The sequence below is a fragment of the Mytilus trossulus genome, chromosome 2 (genome assembly GCF_036588685.1).
Source record: "Mytilus trossulus isolate FHL-02 chromosome 2, PNRI_Mtr1.1.1.hap1, whole genome shotgun sequence".
Taxonomy (NCBI): domain Eukaryota; kingdom Metazoa; phylum Mollusca; class Bivalvia; order Mytilida; family Mytilidae; genus Mytilus; species Mytilus trossulus.
Window position 1 is genome coordinate 97855319 of NC_086374.1, and position 24187 is coordinate 97879505.

The 24187-nt window shown below is 30.7% G+C and overlaps 1 protein-coding gene across 8 annotated transcripts in view; it reads left to right on the forward strand.

Moving 5' to 3' along the window:
• Positions 1-23609, forward strand: part of LOC134708492 (cytoplasmic dynein 2 intermediate chain 1-like) — a 44429-nt gene extending 20820 nt beyond the window's left edge. For 5 of the 8 annotated variants that reach the window (XM_063569068.1, XM_063569065.1, XM_063569070.1 and 2 more), the window contains 17 exons: positions 796-872; positions 1818-1894; positions 8507-8582; positions 9559-9667; positions 10418-10490; positions 10961-10992; positions 11764-11784; positions 16071-16135; positions 17120-17238; positions 17896-17983; positions 18387-18453; positions 18806-18864; positions 19486-19531; positions 20533-20550; positions 21345-21525; positions 21954-22011; positions 22529-23609. In XM_063569068.1, coding sequence (XP_063425138.1) covers positions 796-872; positions 1818-1894; positions 8507-8582; positions 9559-9667; positions 10418-10490; positions 10961-10992; positions 11764-11784; positions 16071-16135; positions 17120-17238; positions 17896-17983; positions 18387-18453; positions 18806-18864; positions 19486-19531; positions 20533-20550; positions 21345-21525; positions 21954-22011; positions 22529-22639 — 1277 coding nt within the window. In that variant the 3' untranslated portion in view covers positions 22640-23609. The remainder of the gene's footprint in view (positions 1-795; positions 873-1817; positions 1895-8506; positions 8583-9558; positions 9668-10417; positions 10491-10960; positions 10993-11763; positions 11785-16070; positions 16136-17119; positions 17239-17895; positions 17984-18386; positions 18454-18805; positions 18865-19485; positions 19532-20532; positions 20551-21344; positions 21526-21953; positions 22012-22528) is intronic. The other 3 variants (XM_063569066.1, XM_063569073.1, XM_063569067.1) reach the window with 2 other exon arrangements.
• Positions 23610-24187: the final 578 nt, after the last annotated feature.

Here is a 24187-nt window from a genome sequence, read left to right on the forward strand (position 1 = left end):
ATTGAATTATTACAAAATTGGTTAGCATTTGTATAGAAAGCACATAAAATCGGCATAAAACCTTCTAAAATTTGACTTAAAATCCCCAAATCTCTTATTCTACTCCATAGATTTTTCTTAAAAAACTATATGTTGTTGATACATAAATTACCGTTATAATGATGTAAAATAAAGATAGGGTCACCGACTTCGTTTTTTCGGTACACAGCATTCAATGTTGTGTTCTTTGTGAAAAAATCTTATAAAACGTCGAAATTATCGTAACGTCGCCGTGTTGCAGGCCGTAAAATGTTGATTTTTGACGTTTTTCACTACCAACAAGGTGACAAAATGATATTTAGACAACAAACGAAGTCGGTGACCCTATCTTTATTTTGCATCATTATAACGGAATTTTATGTGTCAACAACATACAGATTTTAAAGAAAAATCTATGGAGTAAAATAAAAGATTTGGCGATTTTAAGACAAATTTTGTATGTTTTTTCGTCGATTGTATGTGCTTTCTATACAAATATTCACCCATATTAAAAGAAATCAATCTGCAATATTTCAGATAATAAAAGAGATAAATGCATTATTTTTTCGTTTGTCAGTTGTAGTTCACCGAGCCAAGATTGTATGCAAAATTTGAGCAAAATTTGCGACATAGCCCATTTACTGTTCCTTGACCTTAAGTAGAAACCATGTGCAATACCTTATACTCTGATTGTTTCCCTGTTTTATTATATTTGCTTACCATAGATGAGACTGATTATAACTTTCTCCATGTGAAAATATTTTTATTATATTTTAGGTCGTCATGTAGAATTTGCTTACTTTGCACCAACACAACCCAATATGTTACTGACTATCTATAGTCAACCTGAACAGGTACTATGTTTATTAATTTTTTCTTTGGTTTTACAAAATGTTGAAAAGCATAAAAGAAGTGCAGATTTTTTATTTTAATGAAATTACATTAACAATTGAATATATTGTATGCATAGATTACTTCTTGTATTTTTTATGCCCAACCTACGATAGTAGAGGGGCATTATGTTTTCTGGTTTGTGTGTCCGTTCATCTGTCCGTCTGTCCCGCTCCAGGTTAAAGTTTTGGTCAAGGTAGTTTTTGATGAAGTTGAAGTCCAATCGACTTCAAACTTTGTACAGATGTTCCCTATGAAATGATCTTTCTGATTTTTATGCCAAATTAGAGTTTTTATCCCAATTTCACGGTCCACTGAACATGGAAAATGATAAATCGAGTGGGGCATTTGTGTACTGAGGACACATTCGTGTTATGCCCCACCTACGATAGTAGAGGGGCATTATGTTTTCTGGTCTGTGCCTCCGTTCATCTGTCTGTGCGTCCGTTTGCTTCAGGTTAAAGTTTTTGGTCAAGGTAGTTTATGAAGAAGTTGAAGTCCAATCAACTTGAAACTAAGTACACATGTTCCCCATGATATGATCGTTCTAATTTTAATGCCAAATTATAGTTTTGACCCCAATTTCATTGTCTACTGAACTTAGAAAATGATAGTGTGAAGTTCAGGTTAAAGTTTTTGGTCAAGGTAGTTTTTGATGAAGTTAAAGTTACATTAACTTGAAACTTAGTACACATGTTCCCTATGATATGAATATTCTAATTTTAATTTCAAATTAAGTTTTGACCCCAATTTTCACGGTCCACTGAACATAGAAAATGATAGTGCGAGTGGGGCATCTGTGCACTGGGGATACATTCTTGTTTTTAATTTATCTGTCAGTGGATAGAAAATACACAGTTTTTACAATTTGTTTAAATTTGATGTTTATAATGTTTTAAATCTTTCAGGGTAATCCATCAAATCCAACGGATGGAAAGGGAATGATATGTGTATGGAATACAAATGAACCATCATATCCTCAAAGGTAAATAACAAACATGTATTAGGATTACATCTTTGATAGTACTGTAAATTTAGAAATCATTGCAGGGTTATTAATGCAAATAATGCGAACAACGCAACTTGGTGAAAATGCACTAATTAGAACCCGCATTCTGTTATCTGTTACACATATTTGTATACAGATTTTCTTGAAATTGCTATGATTAATCTAACTTTGTTTCCCATTCTTCAAAAATAACAATAATAATTGTACACAAAAATTTCTGAAATTATAGTTTATTGATGCTGCTAGGTCTAGCTGTCAGAGAAACCTTACTATACAAATGGCACCACCTATTTTTTTGGTGGTGATTGTGATGCCCAGTCTAGTTTCTATGATGTAGACAGCTATATGGTATTGCTTTCTTTTTTGTTTTTGCTTTGTTTTGCAAGTTATCTCTGACTTATGAGTTTGATATGTCTTTGGTGTCTTCCACTTCCCTCTTATACATTTGCCTCCTGGAATATTCAACCCTTTAATAAATCAAAATATAGAAAACAATAATGAATACCTGGTATATAATTTGTATGACATTTTTAAGGATTTTAATTTTCATGAGAATAAACTTTTCCTCTATAACATCAAACTGTATACTTGTTTTAAAATTTACAAATTTGACTTTTCATAAACATTTTTCTTCTATTCTGTATTGACTTTAAATGTTTTACTACATCATTTGTCACTTATCATTTAGTGTGGAGAGCTGGCAAACTGTTTTCATAACTCAAAATTTGCATGTTTATGTGTAGGTATCTAAACACAAGCCCTTTTAAAATATTGATAATGGTCTCAGTGGCTGATTTGTTAAAGTAGATCATCTACAGTATCACTCGCTATAGCCTGTCTATTGTGTTGTGAGTTCAAATCATGCCCATGACAGGTGCTTCCAACTACAATCTAATTGACTTGGGTTACTAGTTTTTCTACTGAAGGTAAATGGTTCTCTTGCTTTATCCTTTTATAATAATTGGCAGCCAAGATATAGCTGAAAATGCTGAAAGTAGCATTAAACACCAACAACCAATCAATAAAAATTATCATTATTTTTTTGTGTTATTGCATAGATTTGTTGCGTTAATGGCGAGGTTTTTCACACTCATAAACACCAATTGGTCAGCTCTTCATATCAGAGTTTCCACTGGTTTAATTCTCTTTTTAGCCACCCCTTTTGTCAAAACTATGTTGTTTATGTCCCATACATGTCAGTGATATAATTTAACCTTTAATATTAAGTCCACATCTATTTATAATTAAGATCTAAATGAATGAACAAGTAATAATGTCTTATGGTGTGTATATAACACAGTCACGCATAACACATACCGTCATTTTTCAACTTGTAACTTGAGAAAAAAGTTTCTTCTTATGCTTAACAAACAGGGACTTTCTTGGAGTTCAGTTTGAAACTCGTTAAACTGTTCATTTAAACAAAAAAAAATTTCAAAGAAAAAATGAATTCTAGTCCTGGAATACAGGATAATGAAAATATTGTTGCAGAATGAATAATTTAGCAAATAATGTTTGATTTTTATATTGTTTTCAAGGATGTGTTTGATTGAGAACAACAGGAAGTATTAAGGTGGTACCCTACACCTTAACTTAAATTAATTTGCCTCGTTTAATTTTCATATTTTTTTTACAAAATATTCACTTTGACCTTTTGACAAAAATATAAAAAAAAAAAAAAAAAATTTAACCAAAAACATTTCATCTGAAAAATTTCATTGGTTATATAGCAATTTGACAAACACACTAATTTTGATCATTGGGAAGCTTTGTATTTCATAATCAGTACAATGTGATTAAAACATTTAGCTGATTTTATAGAGTTATCTCCCTGTATTGTTTTGTACCACCTTAAATCTGTATTTTTTAAATGCAAATTGCAGTCATTGAATCTTGTATGGAATACAGAATCATTAGGATTATTTTGAAATAAACAATAGAGAAATTCATATCAAACCCTGCTAATTTTATTTATTATTTGTAGTACTCCTTGGATCGTTTAATCTGTATAAAATTGACAATAGATTAAATATTTTATTATAGTCTCATCACATACAATTACGTATATATTTACACAATATAATATTCAAACAGGTTCATAAAACATATATACATGCATAACAACAACTTAAATTTACGTTGTATATGCCAATCTAAAAAGATTAATCAGAAACTGTACAAACAATATTAAAAAATTTGGTATTGTACATATCATATATAATACATATTTGATTAGGAATATTAATAAAATACAGCATAATCAATTATATACAAAAAACACATTTTTCTGATTAAAATATTATAGCAGGTACTGACAACTCTATCAAAACTTTATCAATATTGAATAAAAATATTAAATAAATATCTGATTAAAGGTTGAAATTCACATTGAAATTAACATGATCACCATTTATGAAATTTTCCTTAGATCTTGCTGACTGATAATTTCCTTACTCAGCGGTGTCAAGTGATATGAAAAATTATTGCTAGAAACTAAGGGAGAACAAGGCCCGTTGCCAATAAAATTAACAACATTGCCATAGGTAAATTAGCAATAAATAGATTATCATTGGTCATCTCAATTTGATTGCTTTTCTCACTTTTGCCGATCCGAAAGTGTGAAAATCTATCACTTGAAAAATAATCTATATTTATATCACTCTCATTGAATGAATATCAATTAGGAAGTCTAATCTTTGTCAAAACAAGTCATTTGACAGATAAACTTTGTTCCTCAATCAAATTTTTTTAGTTTACAAGATGGCAGTAACATGTCTGCAAATGTCTGCAAGTAAGATTTGCTTGAAGGATTTTAAAATGTCACAAAGTAAAAAAGGTTAAAAAATATCACTTTATTCAATTTCGTGTAAAAAAATGTCTATAACATTACAAATCAGATATTTGAAGGTACAAATTTTGATGTAATAATAGAATTTACCACTGCATCAGGTGTGATACTATATGTATCCACTACCGACAGTTCAATTTTAAATATTTAAAATTAAACTGTCGAGAGTGGATAAATATTGTATAACACAGGATTTGGTGGTGGAATCTGTTTCTCAAATAATTTTTAGAAGAATATGTTTATATGCAAACTTATGACATCATCAGGCATGGTCGCCTTATTAGGTCAGACAAACCCTAAAACAGTTTTTACACAGACTGACTGGACATACATATATACAGAAGAAGTTATTATACTATACTTTCTTCTCGAAGGCTTGAAATATGTGCAATAGGTTTGCTTAAACCTTGAAAACTGCTCCCAGCTTGTAAAGATTGCCTTTTCTTTCGTGATCTGTTTTCATTTTTTATATCTAGCAGCCAAGATGGAGTATTATTTGACCTATTTAAAAATCTGTCTTTTAGCGGTTTGTTGCCACCTATTAGAAACAGAGGGTGGATAAATCTTGCAGCTAAGACCAGCACTAAAACCATTTTCAGGGTAAATTCTGGTAAATTTGTAACATGATTTCGATAAAAGAATACTAGAAGTGGTTCAAAACACATCCACGTAACTGGAAATATAATACTTTTGGCTTTTGACAGCAGAGATTTCCAAAGATACTTGTTCCTAATGTTTGATACTGTCCAACTTTCTCCAGGAACTATTGTATTTTGTTTCACAACATATAGAAACAATTTTACCACGCTTCCAATAATGATAATAGTTAAGATCATGCTAATAATAACGAATTCTATTCTCATATCTTTTGGATCAAAAGGTGAAATAATAAAAATGGCAGGTTGTACATTTATATCATATTTGACATGAAATATTACAAAACAGCAGAATGTTAGTACGATACAACCAGTAAATTGATAAATTAGCACACGCTTTAGATTGCAAAATATACGGCTATGTTGATAAGCATAGTTTATATACAGTAATTTCTCAACTGATAGTAACGTTATGCTGTACAAATTTATTAGTTGTGCAATAGCATTGAACATTCCTACGCAGTATGCTCCAAAGTAAGAAACTGTACACTCTTCTCGTAGAAGAAGAATAGTAGCCATTGATATTTTTGGAGCCAGAACACAAATGTCACTGATGATGAACGAGATTATCATAACGTTTCCCGACGTCTGTATGCTCTTATGTAGGATTAATTTACATATTAATCTTATACACAGCGTTAATAAGAAAAATAAAGTTACATAGGAAAATGTCAGTTGCCAAATTTTGTTTGATAAAACTTTATCAAATGGCACTGCAAAAATAACTATGTAGTCACCATTAAGTGCTTTAGATATGTTGTCAGTCATTATACTATTGAAAGTACTTATGGTATAATCAGTTGTTCCTGATTGATGGTAAAATACAAAATTTTCATCTTCTGAGGTAACACTTCCAGAAACATGTTCTGAAGTTGTGTTATAAAACACTAAACTATTTCCTGTGGTCATCATAAAGGCATCCTCTGAATAAAAAATAGTCTATATGGAAAAGCAACAGTATTGGCATCTGCTAAATACAGTCTTTGAAATTTAGCACAGGACTGCCAGTCCCTTGCCAGTGAAAATCTGTTCGGTCTTGCTGATTTTGTGAATTTTATAATACAATCTGAAGCAAATTTTTGAAGAATCATGAATTCGGTCCTGTCAAATGCTAAACCCCAATTTTTATGACTGTAAATATGAAATGTACATTTACCTATAGAATATATATACCACAATATATAATATTCATGCGCATGATAAAATTTTATTCAATAGCTATCCAGCTTATAGAAATCTATGAGCTATATATAAATGACATTTCCTAATAATGATATTAATAACACTGAAGGCTGAGCAGATGGTTTATAACATTACTTCACACTAGCATTGTCTGATTTATTTCATATGTACAAATGAACTGCCATAATCAATCAACTGGAAACAGAGGAAAATAACATAAAAGAAGATGTGGTATGAGTTCCAATGTGACAACTCTCCATCCAAGTCACAATTTGTAAAAGTAAACCAAAGAAGATGTGGTATGAGTGCCAATGAGACAAGTCTCCATCCAAGTCACAATTTGTAAAAGTAAACCATTAAAGGTCTAAAGTACAGTATTCAACATGGAGACTTGGTTCACACACATAGCAAGCTATAAAGGGCCCTAAATAATGACTAGTGTTTAACCATCCAAACAGGAAAACTAACAGTCTAATCTATTTAAATAACAAAAATCACTTATGAACATCAACAAAAGACAATTATCTATACATTAAAAAACTATCCTTACATGAAAAGCACCAAAAAATTCAGTTGTTTTAAAACTTTTAGTTTGAATTTATCCAAGATAAAGTTCAATTTTAAATTTATAATTGAAGTTTCTGAAGTGATTGAAATGATATAGATGCAAATTAGGGAATGAATTTGGTTTTACACTCACTCAGTGGATGGGGAATATTGGGCAGATTTTGTATTAGAGAAAATGGTCTTGAAAATGAAAGAACCCTTATATGAAGACACTTTTTTTTACATGAATCCCTCATATGTACTGATACTCATTAATGAAATTGAGAAAGGAAATGGTGAATATGTCAAAGCGACAACTACCCGACCATTTGTTAGCGCACAAACTGTGAAAAACAACATACTAAATGTGACAGGATGGAAATTAATTAAATGTAAAGGTGTTAATCTAATAAATGTCAGGTAATTAATCAGACTTTTTAGCCCACCTAATTGTTAGAGTTATTGTTATTAATGATGATTTCCCCTAGTTTTCCAATCTTTAATTCAGCGATTTATGGCATGTATTATGGTATACTGTTTTTAGTCCTTTTTGTCTGTACTTCCGATGTCAATATGTCGGTCAATAACTGTAAAAACACTTCAAAATCAATTTGCATGAAACTTTCTATTTAATTTAATTAATTTAAAAAGGGGGATTTTTTCGGTTTCGGACAATTACTCAAAATTGCTTTCAGCAGTTTTCATGAAACTTAAACGAATTGATAATATCTATTGACGTAAGCTCTATTTTGATTTTAATCAATTAAAATAAAAAATATTTCTGACAATTTCTCAAATGTGCTTTGAACTTAGGTGACTGCCAGGTTTATATCTATTAAAATAACCTTGCCTAAATGTGTTTTTTGGTAAATTCCTGATATGACATTGAAAAGTGAATCACACTGTATTCCTTGACAAAGCAGCAGGAATTTCATGAAAACTATAATAGATAAACAGAAACCCTAAACAGCAAAATTATCATCTAAACAATATCCTGAATTCTTACATGCCCAACAATATCAGATGACTCCTTGTAAGAGTTACTGGCCTTAGATAATGGTTTTTGACTGAATAACAAGTTTAACCTAATATTTTATAAAACTAAAATAGAAAGGTAGAAAGTGTTACCAGTAAACACTATCAGCAAGTAAAATCTATAAGAATGTAGTTATGACAGAAACCATTCAAAAAGCACAAAATTGCAATTTCCATCTATCCCTGAAAATTGGTGCCCATTAAAATAGATGAATCAACAGTTATGACTTTGCAGCTTAATGATCTAAGTTAAGTAGTTGATCACAGTCCTGGTACATAAATTAAAACAATCAATTAATCTTTGTAAATTCTCTTTTTCAGGATTTTAGCATGTGAATCTCAGCCAAGATGTTGTTGCTTTGGTCCATATAAAACTTCTATAGCATTTGCAGGAATGGTAAGTAATCAATCATTGCTACTCTTGTTTTATACTTTTTGGCCGATTTTCAGAATCCTCTGGCTTAAACCATTAGCCATTAAAAAATTTGCAAACTAACCCCTAGTCCCCTACTTTTATTTTTCATAATTTTATTGCATATACATGTAGTTTAACCAATGATTTGTATAGTACTGCTACTATACAAATCCTTGTTTTAACAAGCAATATTTGAAAATCTTATAAAAATCTTGTAATTTTTCATAGTTTTTGAAACAAAAAAGTGGCCAATGTTAACAATGAAAAGTCTAGCAAGAATCATTTCTTGCCCAAATTTTAATGGATAATATATCTCAAAAACAAGCACACAGACCCTCCATTTTGGTTGTTGTAACTTCAAATTTTATAAATTAATTAATAATTACACAAAAAATACCAAAATAATTACAAGGTAAAATTGAGTATGGAAATGGGGAATGTGTCAAAGCGACAACAATCTGATTAGATGTTTGATCCTCAATTGATTTCTAACAATGACAAGCACCTGTTTGTTTCACACTACAGTAGAGGGTCTGGATGGGGTTAACAGAATAGAGAATAATTGGCCATTAATTAAAGAATAGAGAATAATTGGCAATTAATTAAAGAATAGAGAAAAATAGGCAAAAAAAAATAAAGAATAGAGAACAGTAGAGTGCATAGATATAAAGAATTATAATACAGGGTAAAATTTATAAACTAGAGAAAAATGGCCTAAAACATGAAAGAATAAAGAAAATGAAAGAAATAAAAAAAAATGCATTGATTTTAATTCTTATTTTCTCATGCTATGATAATGATAGTTTCTTCACACTGCACATTCTCATGCTATAAATCTTTTACTAGCATAATATTGGATACAAATTTTCCATCAATGGAGCAATTTGAACAAATGAATTGAAATCTTCAACTGGAAAAAGAATTATTACAATACAAGTGTACACTTTTATTTCATCAGGTTGATGGTTCTATATGTGCCTGGGATTTAAGAGAACCTTCATCCCTGCACAGATCTGTAGAATTTGATAAAACAGAACATCTTCTACGATATCCAACTTATAATACAGGTAATTAGTATTAATCTATTTGTTTGTATACCTTAGAAACACAACATTTATTTTATCTTCATTTCCAATTCGCATCCAATTGCAGTAAAGACAAACAAAAGTACACAAGACACAACATAGAAAAATAAAGACTAAGCAACACAAACCCCACCAAAAAACTGGGGGTAATTTAGAGAACTAAATTTGCCCAGTGATAACAATAGATAGTATTTCCCTGATGATTTTAATACAGTCTGTTTCTTCCTGATCAGAGTCAGGTAATCAACTAAAATAAAGATGATCATCAAATTATTTCTCTATACTTTGAAGAAGTGGTTTCCTTAATTTTTCATGAAATTCAGAGAAACAAAACCATTACTAATTATCTCCATTGTTTTTTATGCTGATTTCCCACTTATTTTATCATTTCTATAAAAAAAAAAATCCCTTGTCTCTCAGAGTTATTTCCCTTTTATTTCACAGCTGGTATATCTGATTCAGATAACCATATCAGTTCAGTGACAACCATAACAATGAATTATCTCCCTTGTCTCTTACAAAGTTATTTCCCTTTATTTTACAGCTGGTATATCAGATTCAGATAACCATATCAGTCCTGTGACAACCATTAGTATGAATTATCTCCCTTGTCTCTTATACAGTTATTTCCTTTTTTATTTTACAGCAGGTATATCAGATTCAGATTATCATAACATTGATATGAATTATCTCCCTTGTCTCTTACAAAGTTATTTCCCTTTTATTTTACAGCTGGTATATCGGACTCTGATAACCATATCAGTCCAGTGACAACAATAAATCCTGTTACAACTTATGTAGATGAGTAAGTAATAAAAATCAATTAAATGTATAGCTTAATTGTCATTTGTTTACATATAATGTATAGCAGGATAATATAGTTTCTTATAACAACTGGTTATTTTGCCTGATGTCCGAAGATTTGAATCGATAATCTTATATAAAAAACTTCAAAGAATTGAAAAGATTTCCAAAAGAGGGGAGGCAAACATTTTATTTAGTTAGATTGGTCAAATTAGAATGACATTTTAAGATTAACAGCACAATTCCTGTGCTCACATGTAGTCAGAGGGGTTTATGGTGTTAGGATGAACACACACCTCCTGAAAAGTTTGAAAATACAATTTAAGACTAAGTCAGGGCTTAGATTTATACTCAGAGTATCATGAATCCAAGATAATAATCCTTAGAGACATCAAGATACAGCAAAATAAGTTTTATCTCTTGAAAAGAATAATTTTACTTATTTACAATCTTATATATTTTTATTTTTAGAAATTCCCAACAGGAATCAGATTCCAAAGAGGGTAAGTTTCATTAATCTTCAAATTCTCTGTCTTTTTCCATTCACTTACTTTTTTTGATATATGACCATCTTTTGATAGATTATTTGATTTGTAAACATGGTAAAGGTGCTGCCAATTATTTCAAAAGGGTCGAAATTCTTTGTTCCAGAAAGCAAAGTCTTCTAATTTCAGAAAAGCAACAACAAAAGTATTGCTTCATTAATTTGAACATTTTTTGCTTTACCCAATTTTAAACAATGGAATTCATGCTTTATTTATCACGGCAGAGACATATAGTATACATGTCTCTGATAACGGTTTTATTTTTCCAAAATTGATCCTGCCAGACAGGGTGTCAATTAAAGAGTACATTTGGCAAGAACATTTGATTTTGAGAGGTTGTTAACTTTCTTCCATCTCTGTGTCAACATTTTATTAGGAGTTATCCTTAGTTAGGAGTTATCCTTAGTTAGGAGTTATCCTTAGTTAGGGGTTATCCTTAGTTAGGAGTTATCCTTAGCTAGGAGTTATCCTTAGTTAGGAGTTATCCTTAGTTAGGAGTTATCCTTAGTTAGGAGTTATCCTTAGTCAGGAGTTATCCTTAGTTAGGAGGTATCCTTAGTTAGGAGTTATCCTTAGTTAGGAGTTATCCTTAGTTAGGAGGTATCCTTAGTTAGGAGTTATCCTTAGTTAGGAGTTATCCTTAGTTAGGAGTTATCCTTAGTTAGGAGTTATCCTTAGTTAGGAGGTAAAAAGAATAGCATGTACATGTATTATATTCTGTTATCATAGATGAAAAGAAGAACACATCTGGTAAATGAAAATCAGCTATTTAATAGAGAGTGTGAAATTTATGCTAGTATTGTGTGTCTGCTTCCAAAAAAGTTTCTAGATTACTATAAATTCAGAAATTATTGTGATGTTTTTATTATTGCCAAAAATGCAGGGTTAAAATTACAATAGTTTAAACTCGAATTTTCAATTTTTTTGTATGAATTAAACAGGTTTTTCTCAAATTTTGCCAAAGAAAAAATTGCATTTTAGTCTAAAATGACAAAATCGCATTAATAAATGCAAGAAATAATTTATTAATTTACAGTAGTATAAAGAGAAATTTGAGTTTATATGCATTAAAAATCTACAGATATGCACATCTGTATGATGACATTTGACGGTAAGCCTGACAACCATATTCATACAAGTCAAATTTCCCTATTACTGTACTTGTACTTTTTTTAGCGGGCGGGTACTTATTTTTGCGAATTGTGTATTTCAAAACACTTTCACAGGTATTCATTTTTCGTGATTTTATAAGTATTGCCATTCAGTTGAAAGGTTTGATTTGGATTCACATGTATTTATTATCACGAAAAATTGTGAAAATAAATACACCGCTAAAATAAGTACAATTACAGTACATGAAATTCAAAGTGAGGTAATATCAGATTATTGATATAGTGTATAATCCAGCTACTTGCATTAAACAAATGATCAACACTTAAAATATAAACTATCATAAATCAACAATACAGTCCATTGAAGTGTTTAAATGAAATTGAGAATGGAAATTGGGAATGTGTCAAAGAGACAACAACCCGGCCAAAGCGCAGATAACAGCACCTCAAGCTTAAAGTTTAAAGATGTTTTTATTTCCTTTTAATTCATGTTAAGTTACATAAGGCAACTTATGAAGATTTTAATAATTAATAATTAAATAATTAAATGAAACCTGATAACAAACAATAGTTTCAAACAATGAAAATAAACCCAAAGATCAGAGTATTATGTATGCTAAACATCAGGCTCATATGCTAAAAATGTGTTAGCTAGCTATCTGTTTAGATAACCATCTTGTTGATGTGAAGTCAGACTTGATGACATCAATTAATTTAGTTTGCTTATTGTCAGTTTCCATGGCATTAGATTTTTAGCTCACCTGGCCCGAAGGGCCAAGTGAGCTTTTCCCATCACTTTGCGTCCGGCGTCCGTCGTCCGTCGTCCGTCGTCCGTCGTCCGTCGTCGTTAACTTTTACAAAAATCTTCTCCTCTGAAACTACTGGGCCAAATCAAACCAAACTTGGCCACAATCATCATTGGGGTATCTAGTTTAAAAAATGTGTGGCGTGACCCGGTCAACCAACCAAGATGGCCGCCAGGGCTAAAAATAGAACATAGGGGTAAAATGCAGTTTTTGGCTTATAACTCAAAAACCAAAGCATTTAGAGCAAATCTGACATGGGGTAAATATGTTTATCAGGTCAAGATCTATCTGCCCTGAAATTTTCAGATGAATCGGTCAATCGGTTGTTGGGTTGCTGCCCCTGAATTGGTAATTTTAAGGAAATTTTGCTGTTTTTGGTTTTTATCTTGAATATTATTATAGATAGAGATAAACTGTAAAGAGCAATAATGTTCAGCAAAGTAAGATCTACAAATAAGTCAACATGACCAAAATGGTCAGTTGACCCGTTTAGGAGTTATTGCCCTTTATAGTAAATTTTTAACCATTTTTCGTAAATTAAAGTAATCTTTTACAAAAATCTTCTCCTCTGAAACTACTGGGCCAAGTTAATCCAAACTTGGCCACAATCATCTTTGGGGTATCTAGTTTAAAAAATGTGTGGCGTGACCTGGTCAACCAACCAAGATGGCCGCCATGGCTAAAAATAGAACATAGGGGTAAAATGCAGTTTTTGGCATATAACTCAAAAACCAAAACCTTTTGAGGAATTTGACATCAGTTAAAAATGTTTATCAGGTCAAGATCTATCTGCCCTGAAATTTTCAGATGAATCGGTCAATTGGTTGTTGGGTTGCTGCTCCTGAATTGGTAATTTTAAGGAAATTTTGCTGTTTTTGGTTTTTATCTTGAATATTATTATAGATAGAGATAAACTGTAAACTGCAATAATGTTCAACAAAGTATTATCTACAAAAAAGTCAACATGACCGAAATGGTCAGTTGACTTGTTTAGGAGTTATTGCCCTTTACAGTCAATTTTTAACCATTTTTTCGTAAATCTTAGTTATCTTTACAAAAATCTTCTCCTCTGAAACTACTGGGCCAAATTAATCCAAACTTGGCAACAATCATCTTTGGGGTATCTAGTTAAAAAAATGTGTGGCGTGACCAGGTCAACCAACCAAGATGGCCACAAAGGCTAAAAATAGAACATAGGGGTAAAATGCAGTTTTTGGCTTATAACTCAAAACCAAAGCATTTAGAGCAATCTGACTTGGGGTGAATTTGTTTATCAGATCAATATCTATCTGCCCTGTAATTGGAAGATGAATCTGACAACCTGTTGTTGGGTTGCTGCCCGTGAATCGGTAATTTTAAGGAAATTTTGCTGTTTTTGGTTATTATCTTGAATATTATTATAGATAAAGATAAACTGTAAACAGCAATAATGTTCAGCAAAGTAGGATCTATAAATAAGTCAACATGACCGAAATGGTCAATTGACCCCCTAAGGAGTTATTGTCCTTTATAGTCAATTTTTAACAATTTTCATAAAATTTTAAATTTTTAATTAACATTTCCACTGATACTACTGGGCCAATTTCAATATAGATAGAGATAATTGTAAGCAGCAAGACTGTTTAGTAAAGTAAGATTTAAAAACACATCACCATCAACAAAACACAATTTTGTCATGAATTCATCTGCTTCCTTTGTTTAATATTCACATATACCAAGGTGAGCGACACAGGCTCTTTAGAGCCTCTAGTATTATTAACACCAATTCAGTACAAATACAAATACAAATATTTTATTGGCACAAACACAATTACAATAATTGGCAATGGCCCATACAACTGTTATACAAATAGTAATAATGCATAGAATATCAATAGGCATATTTCGAACAATATCATCGAACGATATCAATATCATCAACAGTAAATGATTAAAAAAAGATATATTAATTACATAGTTGGTCAAACAAAATAAGTATTGAAAATAACGACAATATTAATATGTAATATTATGAACAATGATTATTAGCAATTTTATAGAGTTTGTTCTGCTTTACGCAGGTTCAAACTGTCTGAGATGAAAGAGGAAGTTAATTTTAGGATTGTGTATGAATTATTATTTAATAAAAAGATTATATTATTTTCATGTTTTTGAAATTTTGTAGAATCAACAATTATATTTGAAACTTTATGGTAAAATATGTCCCTCTTAGTTGAGTATTTTTCACAATGTAAAAGAAAATGTTTTTCATTTTCAATTTGACCAGAATTACATACAGAGCAGTATCTCTCATTTCTGGGAATATTTAGATGTCTCCCTCTTTCAATCATCAGTGTATGAGCGCTTATACAGATCTTACATATTGCAGCTCTGTCACTGCTGTTTTTTAATATATCAACATAGGGTGGTCTTCTGCCCATTATGTAGACACTTTTGAAAAAGTCTAACTTTTTGGATTCAAATATATTTGCATTTTGAACTTGCAAACATTCAGTTCAAGATTTGCTACTAGCTTAATGATCAAAACTTTCTATGAACATATCAAAAAAAATATTGCAAATTATTTTTAACAATCATACTTTTTGTAATGTAATGACATACTATATTTAGTTTATTTTGTCTTCTTTAGTTAACCATGATAAGTGGTAAGGTTGTAGTCATGCATTTATAATAGATAGATATAGGAAGATGTGGTGTGAGTGCCAATGAGACAACTCTCCATGTAATATGAATGACTTTTCTTATGCAAATTTGAAAAAATAAATAATAAAAACAACAATTTGTGTATCTTTATTGTCAACATATACAGTAAGAAAACGTGAACTTGTGATAAAAAGCCAATAAAGATACACACAGAAACGTAGACAATAAAACTAGCAGTGCCCTTTCCAATCCTAAAAAAGAGCTCTGCCCTCATATGGCACCCTAACCCTTTCAATTTCTAGCTGGAGCACTGTCTAGTATATATAATTGACATTTTTTGTTAATTTTAAACATCTTGAATACTATTCTTAAACTGTGTAAAAAAGTGCTGGTTTATTTATATACATAGATTCAACTACTGTTTCTAGTGTGATAAGGTATTCTCCACTCAAGACAGTCCATAATTGTATTTCAGATTCTGGATCTGGTATGTCCTTCCAGCTGGTGTCCAGTGAAGACCAGGGAAGAATTAACTTTTGGGTAGGATATAAATATCATATTGTGAACTCATTGCATGTTTGTTGATATTTAATTTTATGTTTTTGTTAAACATGCATACATGCCTACAGAAAATTTGTTATTCTTTGTACATTTAATTTTGTGGTTAACCTGTATCCAAGGAATCCACAAAAAGTGTAATCCAATGAAAAATAATGAATCCACAGTACCTTCTTTCTCTGAATCTTGTCTATTACCTTTCACAACTTTGAGAAATTTTGGTATGCCACCACCACAAAATGTAAAGGGGCATATAAATGTACCCCTGTTAGCCCTTTGGTAGTTCTTTGTCCTTTGGTCTGTCCCGATCCATTGTTTGTCTGGCTATCTCCTCCAACAGTTTTGGAGGTACAACTTTTTTATATTTTGTTGGATGTTCATACACATAATGGAGGTGAGCATAAATTTTCTGAAAATGACAGGTAGTTGGACTTAGTCAAGATATTGGTACTAGCTGCTTAAAAAGATATACAAGACTTACATAGGCTTCTGACATGGGACAGGTGCAAAAATGCGTTTGGGTTAGACAAGTTTTGTGAGATTTCAACCTTCCCTAGCTGCGGTATCGAAGCTCTTTAGGTCCTTTTGTTATTTTTTGACTTTTTGCGGTCTATGGTCCGCAAAAAGTCAAAAAATAACAAAAGGACCGAAAGAGCTACGATACCGCAGCTAAACCTTCCCCTGTATACTTATCTGCAATGTAGAATGAACAAACACACAGCAATACACAATGGATGATTTTATTTGAAATTGAGAAATTTTGATTTGACTTGTAACAGTTTTAAAGGTTTCTAACACAATATTCATAAATATAAATCACAATACACAAGAAATAAACAAGATAAATGAATGTTGTAACACTCAAGAGATTGATGTTGTAAAAGCCAATAGATGAATGTACCGGTAGCAAAAGTTAATAGATGAATGTCTTAAAAGTCATCATATTGTCTCTGATGCTACTTTTAGGTTGTTGCAGAATTAACTACTACAGACCCAGCAGGTTCAGAGATTGACCTTGGGTTGTCTCCTGGTGGCAAGGTCAAAGTTGTTATTAGTTCTACAATAAAACTGGAGAGCTTAGTCAGGTATGTACAGTCAAGTCTGAATAAAGGTCAGAGAAATCTGACATTTTAAGAGGTGACCCTTGAATAAAGGATAAAAAAGAAAATTTTGTATAGCATTATGACAATGAGACCTTGTGTAATCAACTCCTCAGACCATTTGATAGAAATCTCACATATTCACAAGGATAGTTAGCTATAACGTGTTGTTGACATAATTATCTTCTAGATATTAATTTTATACCATCAGAAAAAAGCAAAAAACAAAGTACATTTGCAAGAAAATGGTATTTTTTTTTCTGTAATCTGAAATGGCACAAAAATAATAATAAGATAAAACAAAATTAATGGTAGATTAAATGGTACTAAGGCATTTATATTAGACAATCTTGGTACTGTTTTACTACATCTTATTACTATTTGTCCTCCATTACTGGACATCACAAATGTTCCTGTAAAATTTTGACATTCATAGCAAAAAATATCTGAAGCCACTTTGGAAAAATGATTGTTGTATAACAACAAAGTTTATACAGAACAGATTTTCAGGTCTAGTAGGACAGATTCTCAGGTCAAGCAGGACAGATTACCAAATAGGGATAAGGTGTATAAGTATTGGTTTCCTTGTTGGGAATATATGTGATGTGCATATAGTTTTTATGTATATCATTTTCTTTGCAGAGAAGCAAGGTCATTAGGTCCAATCCGATCCTTTGAGATGCAGATTTCTCCAACAGATCCAAACCATTTTTATATTGGGACAGATGGGGTAAGATTATGTATATTTTGTGTTTCTATTTTTTTATTTCTCTTATGTTTGTGGTTTGTTATCTATTTATTGCATGAATAGATATTTCTCGTATCACACTGCATGGAGTGTGATACGAAAAAAGTGATATGAAAATCAGCTTTAATTTGATTGACTTATTAAGTATCACAAGACAATATAACAGCATTTCCATTCGCTTGTTTTTATTTGTTCTGTGTTTGCAATATAATTTTGACTCAGATTTTGCTGATTTCTTTTCTTTAATGTCCTTTACAATAAAGTGCAGCCTGCCAAAATTTCCCTTGCATTCAAAATAATTTTAATCAACAAATTTGATATTTTCTTATTTTACATATTTATGATTTGTTTAGGAATATTAAAATTTTATATCATGATATTTCAGGGATATGTACTGCATGGTTTAAGATTTGGTAATAGAGCTTTTCCAAGAACATTCTCAGCTTTATCAGGTATTATTTGTACATTATTATAAGGGGAAGATGAAGGAACAAGAAAAGCTTGGTGATGATTTTTTTGGTTTTGCTTAAAATTTTAATTCTTTTCCCCCAATTTTGTTTATGCTGTCTGAAAAAAACATTGACATGTAAACAAATATTTAAGATAAAATACAAATATAGTATGAGATATGTCTGACAAATGAATGTCTTTTGGAAATGTGAAGGATTTTATTTGACGAAACTACAATACTAATTCATGTGTAAACCTTCATCAATTAAATGTTGACAATGGGTAATTATAAAAATAAAACTTTGAATTAATTTCTCATTTGCAGAACTGTTTCTCATGATTATTTTATTTCAGATTCTCCTGTAGATGTAAAAAGTATTGATTTTTCTCCTTTTGGTCATCCCTGTTTTCTGGTAAGTTACTTATGGATCATCATTTCATTCAATTTAAAGCTCAGAGTATGAAAGTAGAGGGGTATTATGTGTTTTAGTGTGTGCATTGGTCTGTCTGTCTGTCACTTTAAAGGTAAATGATTTGGTTATATGTAGTTTATGGTAACATGAACTTGAAACTTTGTTCACACATTAATTTTAAGATGTACACATGTACTACTATTAAATATATATGGCATTTTTTTTTTACCAAGATTTCACTGTTCACTGAACATAGAAATAAGATAGTTTAATCGGTGGATTTTTTTCCCATGACACATATTCATAACTGTTTGGTAACTTGGAGTCTATTGCACAATGGACTATTTCAGAAATTCAATTCCCATTCTTGTAAATTGTCTCATGGTCATCTTAAATCATGATATTTATGGGGATACTTATCTAACAGTATGTGATTATTTGTTAGAAACCCATCAAAGCATAGTGGCTCTTTCCTAGCTCTTTCAATACTTTAATTAATAAAAATTGTACAAATATATAGAAAGTAACCCTATAATCAAATTGTAAGAAACAATATAGTCTATTTTTATAAACAGTATTTAAATTAAAAATGTCTGATCCACTATTTGATTGTTATTTCAGGCATCAACAGCAGAAGGTTGTGTTCACTTATTTGGGACCAAATCAGGTAAATTTCTATTCACTTATATTATGTACAAAACGTTATTCAGGATTGGAAAATTTCTATTCACTTAGATTATGTACAAAACATTATTCAGGATGGGAAAATTTCTATTCACTTAGATTTTGTACAAAACATTATTCAGGATGGGAAAATGAACACATGCTAGAAATTCATTAAAGCTGTACTTAGGTGATCTAAGGTAAAATTTATCAAATTAAGAAATCAAAATTGATACTTTAAGCTGGAAGAGTATTAGTTAAGGATAAAAATGAGCTAAAAAAATGATAGGTCATGGAGCTCCTTTTTAAGATATTTTATATTAAAATATTGCGGGAAAAGGCTGACTTAGACTTTTACCTCATATTTGCATTGGTATTATTTGGGTTTCAAATTAAAAGAAAGAAAATTAAGAATCTGCTTAAATTTTGTCAAATGACCTTTTATGAGCTTTTAAGTTTTATGTAAAAAAATGAATAGGTGTTATGGGGCAAAATATTTTACCTTGCATGGTATGGAAAAACACCAAGGATTCTGAACATTTCACACTTATTCCAAAACCTCACCTAAGTGCATCCTTAAGTTGTTGAGATATTATACATTCAGTTGTTGTCTTTTTTAGTATAGTTAGGTTTTTTAATGAAAATAAGTCGATTTTTTATTCACATGTTTGGTATTTTCATGCATTACTTGAAACATTTTGTGAAATATTATATCAGGTGATTAGGTTTTTTTATACAGATTTATTCTAGGCAAAGTGCATGACCTAAGACCATTGCATAGAATTTATAAATGCCTCATATAAAATTTATTATTTTTAAAATAGATCTTACTGTAATTTTACACCTTGTATGGTTTTCCTTCTCAGTTACTAGAACAAGCTTCTGACAAATTTCACTAATATATCAATGTATCAATTTCAAAGATGACACCACTTTTTAAAGAGATGTTTTGTAACTAAGATCCAATAGAGTTTCATCCTCTGTACTGATTTGATTTTTATCTAGATATCTATGTTTTAGATGGTAAGATAGGAGATGTGTGTCTGTTTTTCAGATAACTTCACGTCAGAGATTTGCACATTTTGATGAGTTTATCCTTCACTGGTATTTTAATAAATTGATATTAATTAATGCATCATCCTTGTTTTAGACAATTACTTTTGGTAATTTTGTTGAATAGATGGACAAGGAATAAGACCATTTTGGGGGGGGGGGGGGGGGGGGGGGGGGGGGGGGTCTGTGCATCTGTTTGTCTCTCTGTCTGTCTGTTCATTTGTTTGTTTGTAGGTCCGACTGTCTAGCTTTAGGTTAAATTTTATTATCAACATTGTTTTTGATGAAGTTTGAGTCAATCAACTAGAAATTTAGTACACATGTTTCCTATGATATGATCTTTCTTATTTTAAGGCCAAATCAGAGATTTGACCCCAGTCCACTGAACATAGAAAATAATAGTGCAAGTGGGGCGTCTGTGTACTATGGACACATTCGAGTTATTAAATTCAATCTTCTTGGTAACTTGTATGCAAAATTTACTAAACCATGTAATTAAAAATAACTGTGATATTTTCCACCTCAGTATTAACAAAACAAAATAAACCACAAAATACAAAAAAAGTGTGACTTAAAGATTCAGAAAACTATAAAGACATCTTAGCCTTCTCCTTAATATTTTGCATGATTCAAAACTTGTAGATATTTAAGAAAGACAAAAAAACATAAATCAAGTTTTATTATTTTTAATCTTTCCATTTCATTGCATACAAAATATGTGATAAAGGATACCAGCAACATAATATGTTCAAATAATTTTTCAGAAAAACCTTTGTTGACTTGGCCTTCCAAGATATGGGGAACAAGGAACTTGAGATGTGTACGTTGGTCACGCAGTAGACCTTGTGTGTTTTATGTGCTGGACGACCAATCACAACTTTATACATTTGACATTTTGGAAGGGGATGCAATGCCTGCAAAAATGGAAACTTTGTCTAAAGAAAAGTAAGTGTCAGAATTATAAAATGATTTACAGATTATTCATTTAGCAGCGAATAATTTAACATTTTAGATACTTTAAAATAATTGGGAAAAACTTGAATTTTTATACTCCCACTCAATAATTGCAAATGAGAGGCATTGCCTTGTAACTTTGTCTTAAATAATGTCTTTCCTTAACTAATTCAAACTATATTTTCATTTAAACAATGAATGTATTAAAACAATCATGAAAATGTTTGTTCAACAACGTAAATTTTTAACCACAAATAATAAAGATTTTTTTTTTATTGAACTCCTTATCAGTAAAGTTATCATAGCACTATACATTATATTTTGTGTGATTTAAGACATGTTGAACCGAATGAATGAAAGACGTAACTAAAAATAAATCCTCCATGATTCAGAATGATATTTTCACCTTTTTCTTTTAGTGTTATACATATAGCCTTTACACCACACATAAATGTTACTGGACGGCATCCTCAGATGGTGAGTTTGTAAAATGTTAAGCTGATTGTCAAAATGAGAATAGGAATGTAAAAACGTGAACAAAAATGTAAATATGGGATTGGGAATGCCAAACAAACTCTGTTATCTAAACTTAATGTCGTCAACTCAAATGTTGAATGTAGTAGGTCCAGTTCCTTGCAGAATCAAAACAAAATTGTTTAAATTGATATTCATTGTTTTCTGATTCTTCGCCTTTAGAAGGTATGGCATATTCTTATCTCATTATGATGTTATTTATAAGAACATTGCAACTGTGTATTTGTGAATGATATGTGTTACTGTAATGAAGACAATAATGATAAAAAGTTGAAAATTTCACCGTCTGAAAATTTGTTTTAGTTATTACTACTGATTTTGAAATGATCTGTTCTTACATATATGTAATCCTAGTATTTCAAGTTGCATTTCTCATTTATTTGCAAGATATATAACACATTTGAAAAAGTATCATTATATAACAAGGCACTGTTTTTAATCATTCCTTTTTTACCAACAGCTTGTGAGTCAAGAAGATGGCACAATACAAATACACACAATATCTAAAGAGTATAGAGAACAACAAACACTTGAGGATGATTTCTTACCAAGCTATCTGGACAAATTCTGATTTGATGGTCTTCTCAATACAAACAGGAGTAACAACCCGTCAAGTTATCTAGCACAAATTCTTTTCATGTAGTCAATTTCATGAATATCATTAAAACAATGCGTAAGGACCAATGAATAGGAGCAGATGACATTTTTGAATGATTTGATTGGCTCAATTTACTTGTTTATTTGAAATGAAATGGCAGACATCAACTGAGCAACAAGAGATGACAAATGCATGTGCATGCATATATGTACAAGCTGTGTATTTGATTATAATTACTTCAAAGTCATAATTTGAAAGGGAGAGTCTAGATTTTCTGATTGATGTCCTTTTGAATGTATGAAGGATATGATCAAAGTACTTGTGCCAAGTTGTAAGAATGAGAAATCATGTCGTCAGTTGTTATAGCATATGTATGTGTAAGCTGAGGAATGGTAGTGGTCATGGGCTTCATGATATATTTTTACAATTAATGAACCGGTAAATTGTCAAAAAAGTATCATAAGGATCATAAGAGCTATTGTTCTGCAGCTAATATATGTGTTATTATAGATTTTTATGAAGGTTGAGTTACTTATTTATACATCTGTCTTTCATGGCTTATATGCGGTTCCCTGTTCAGTAAGAGGGATCAAAATCTACAAAAAATAGAGCAAGTAATTCTATTTCTAAGGCTAACATCCTGGCAATGAATTAAATCACATATCAATGTTAAATATTCCGTCCATATATGTTTGTGTGTCCACATTTTGTCAGTGTTGTTTAAAATGGATTATAAATTAAGCAAGATAATTTTTTTTATAATTAAATATTTTTTTTCTCATAGTTGTTTTGTGCATGTCCACACTTCTAAGACTTTAATTTTGTATTTGATTTGATGTTCTTATAGAGATGTGAAGATTTGCTACATTTATGTGATCTTAATGAATAACGTAAAAAAACAACAATACATGTATATGAAAATTTGTATTGCCTGTACTGTATCTGGTTTCTGTATTTATTCTTACCTATGTACCATGTGACTTCATATCACCAATTAAAATCCATCTCCAGTCATACATTTAACTTCAAAATATATTTACAACTATTTTTATATTATTTTGTATGCCCCACCTATAGTAAAAGCAGGGCATTATTTTCAAGTCTTTATGCATCTGTCTTTGTACTAGCAGATTTAGATTTGTTTTTTAAAAGTTGGGGCCACATCCACTTAAAACTTTATAAACATGTTCATTATGATGGCTGATATTGCAGATTCCTTTACATGGGAGGAGCTTATGGTGTCCCAAATATACATTATTCAAGTCTTGTAAGATCACATCTATCCACAGGAAAAAGGAACTTAAAAAACTTACCTATTGTACTTAAATATATAATGCTACTTATCATTGACACGTCACTTTGTGTACAAGTATTTGATTTTATAAAATACCAAAAAAAATGACAGTATTTAAAAAAAAAAAAAAGTAAAGAGATTTCATTTTTGGTATAGCTAGTTTATGCAAGTATTTGTTTTTTATTTGATGAGTGAATGATAAAAGACGTTTGTGTTAACAATTGTAC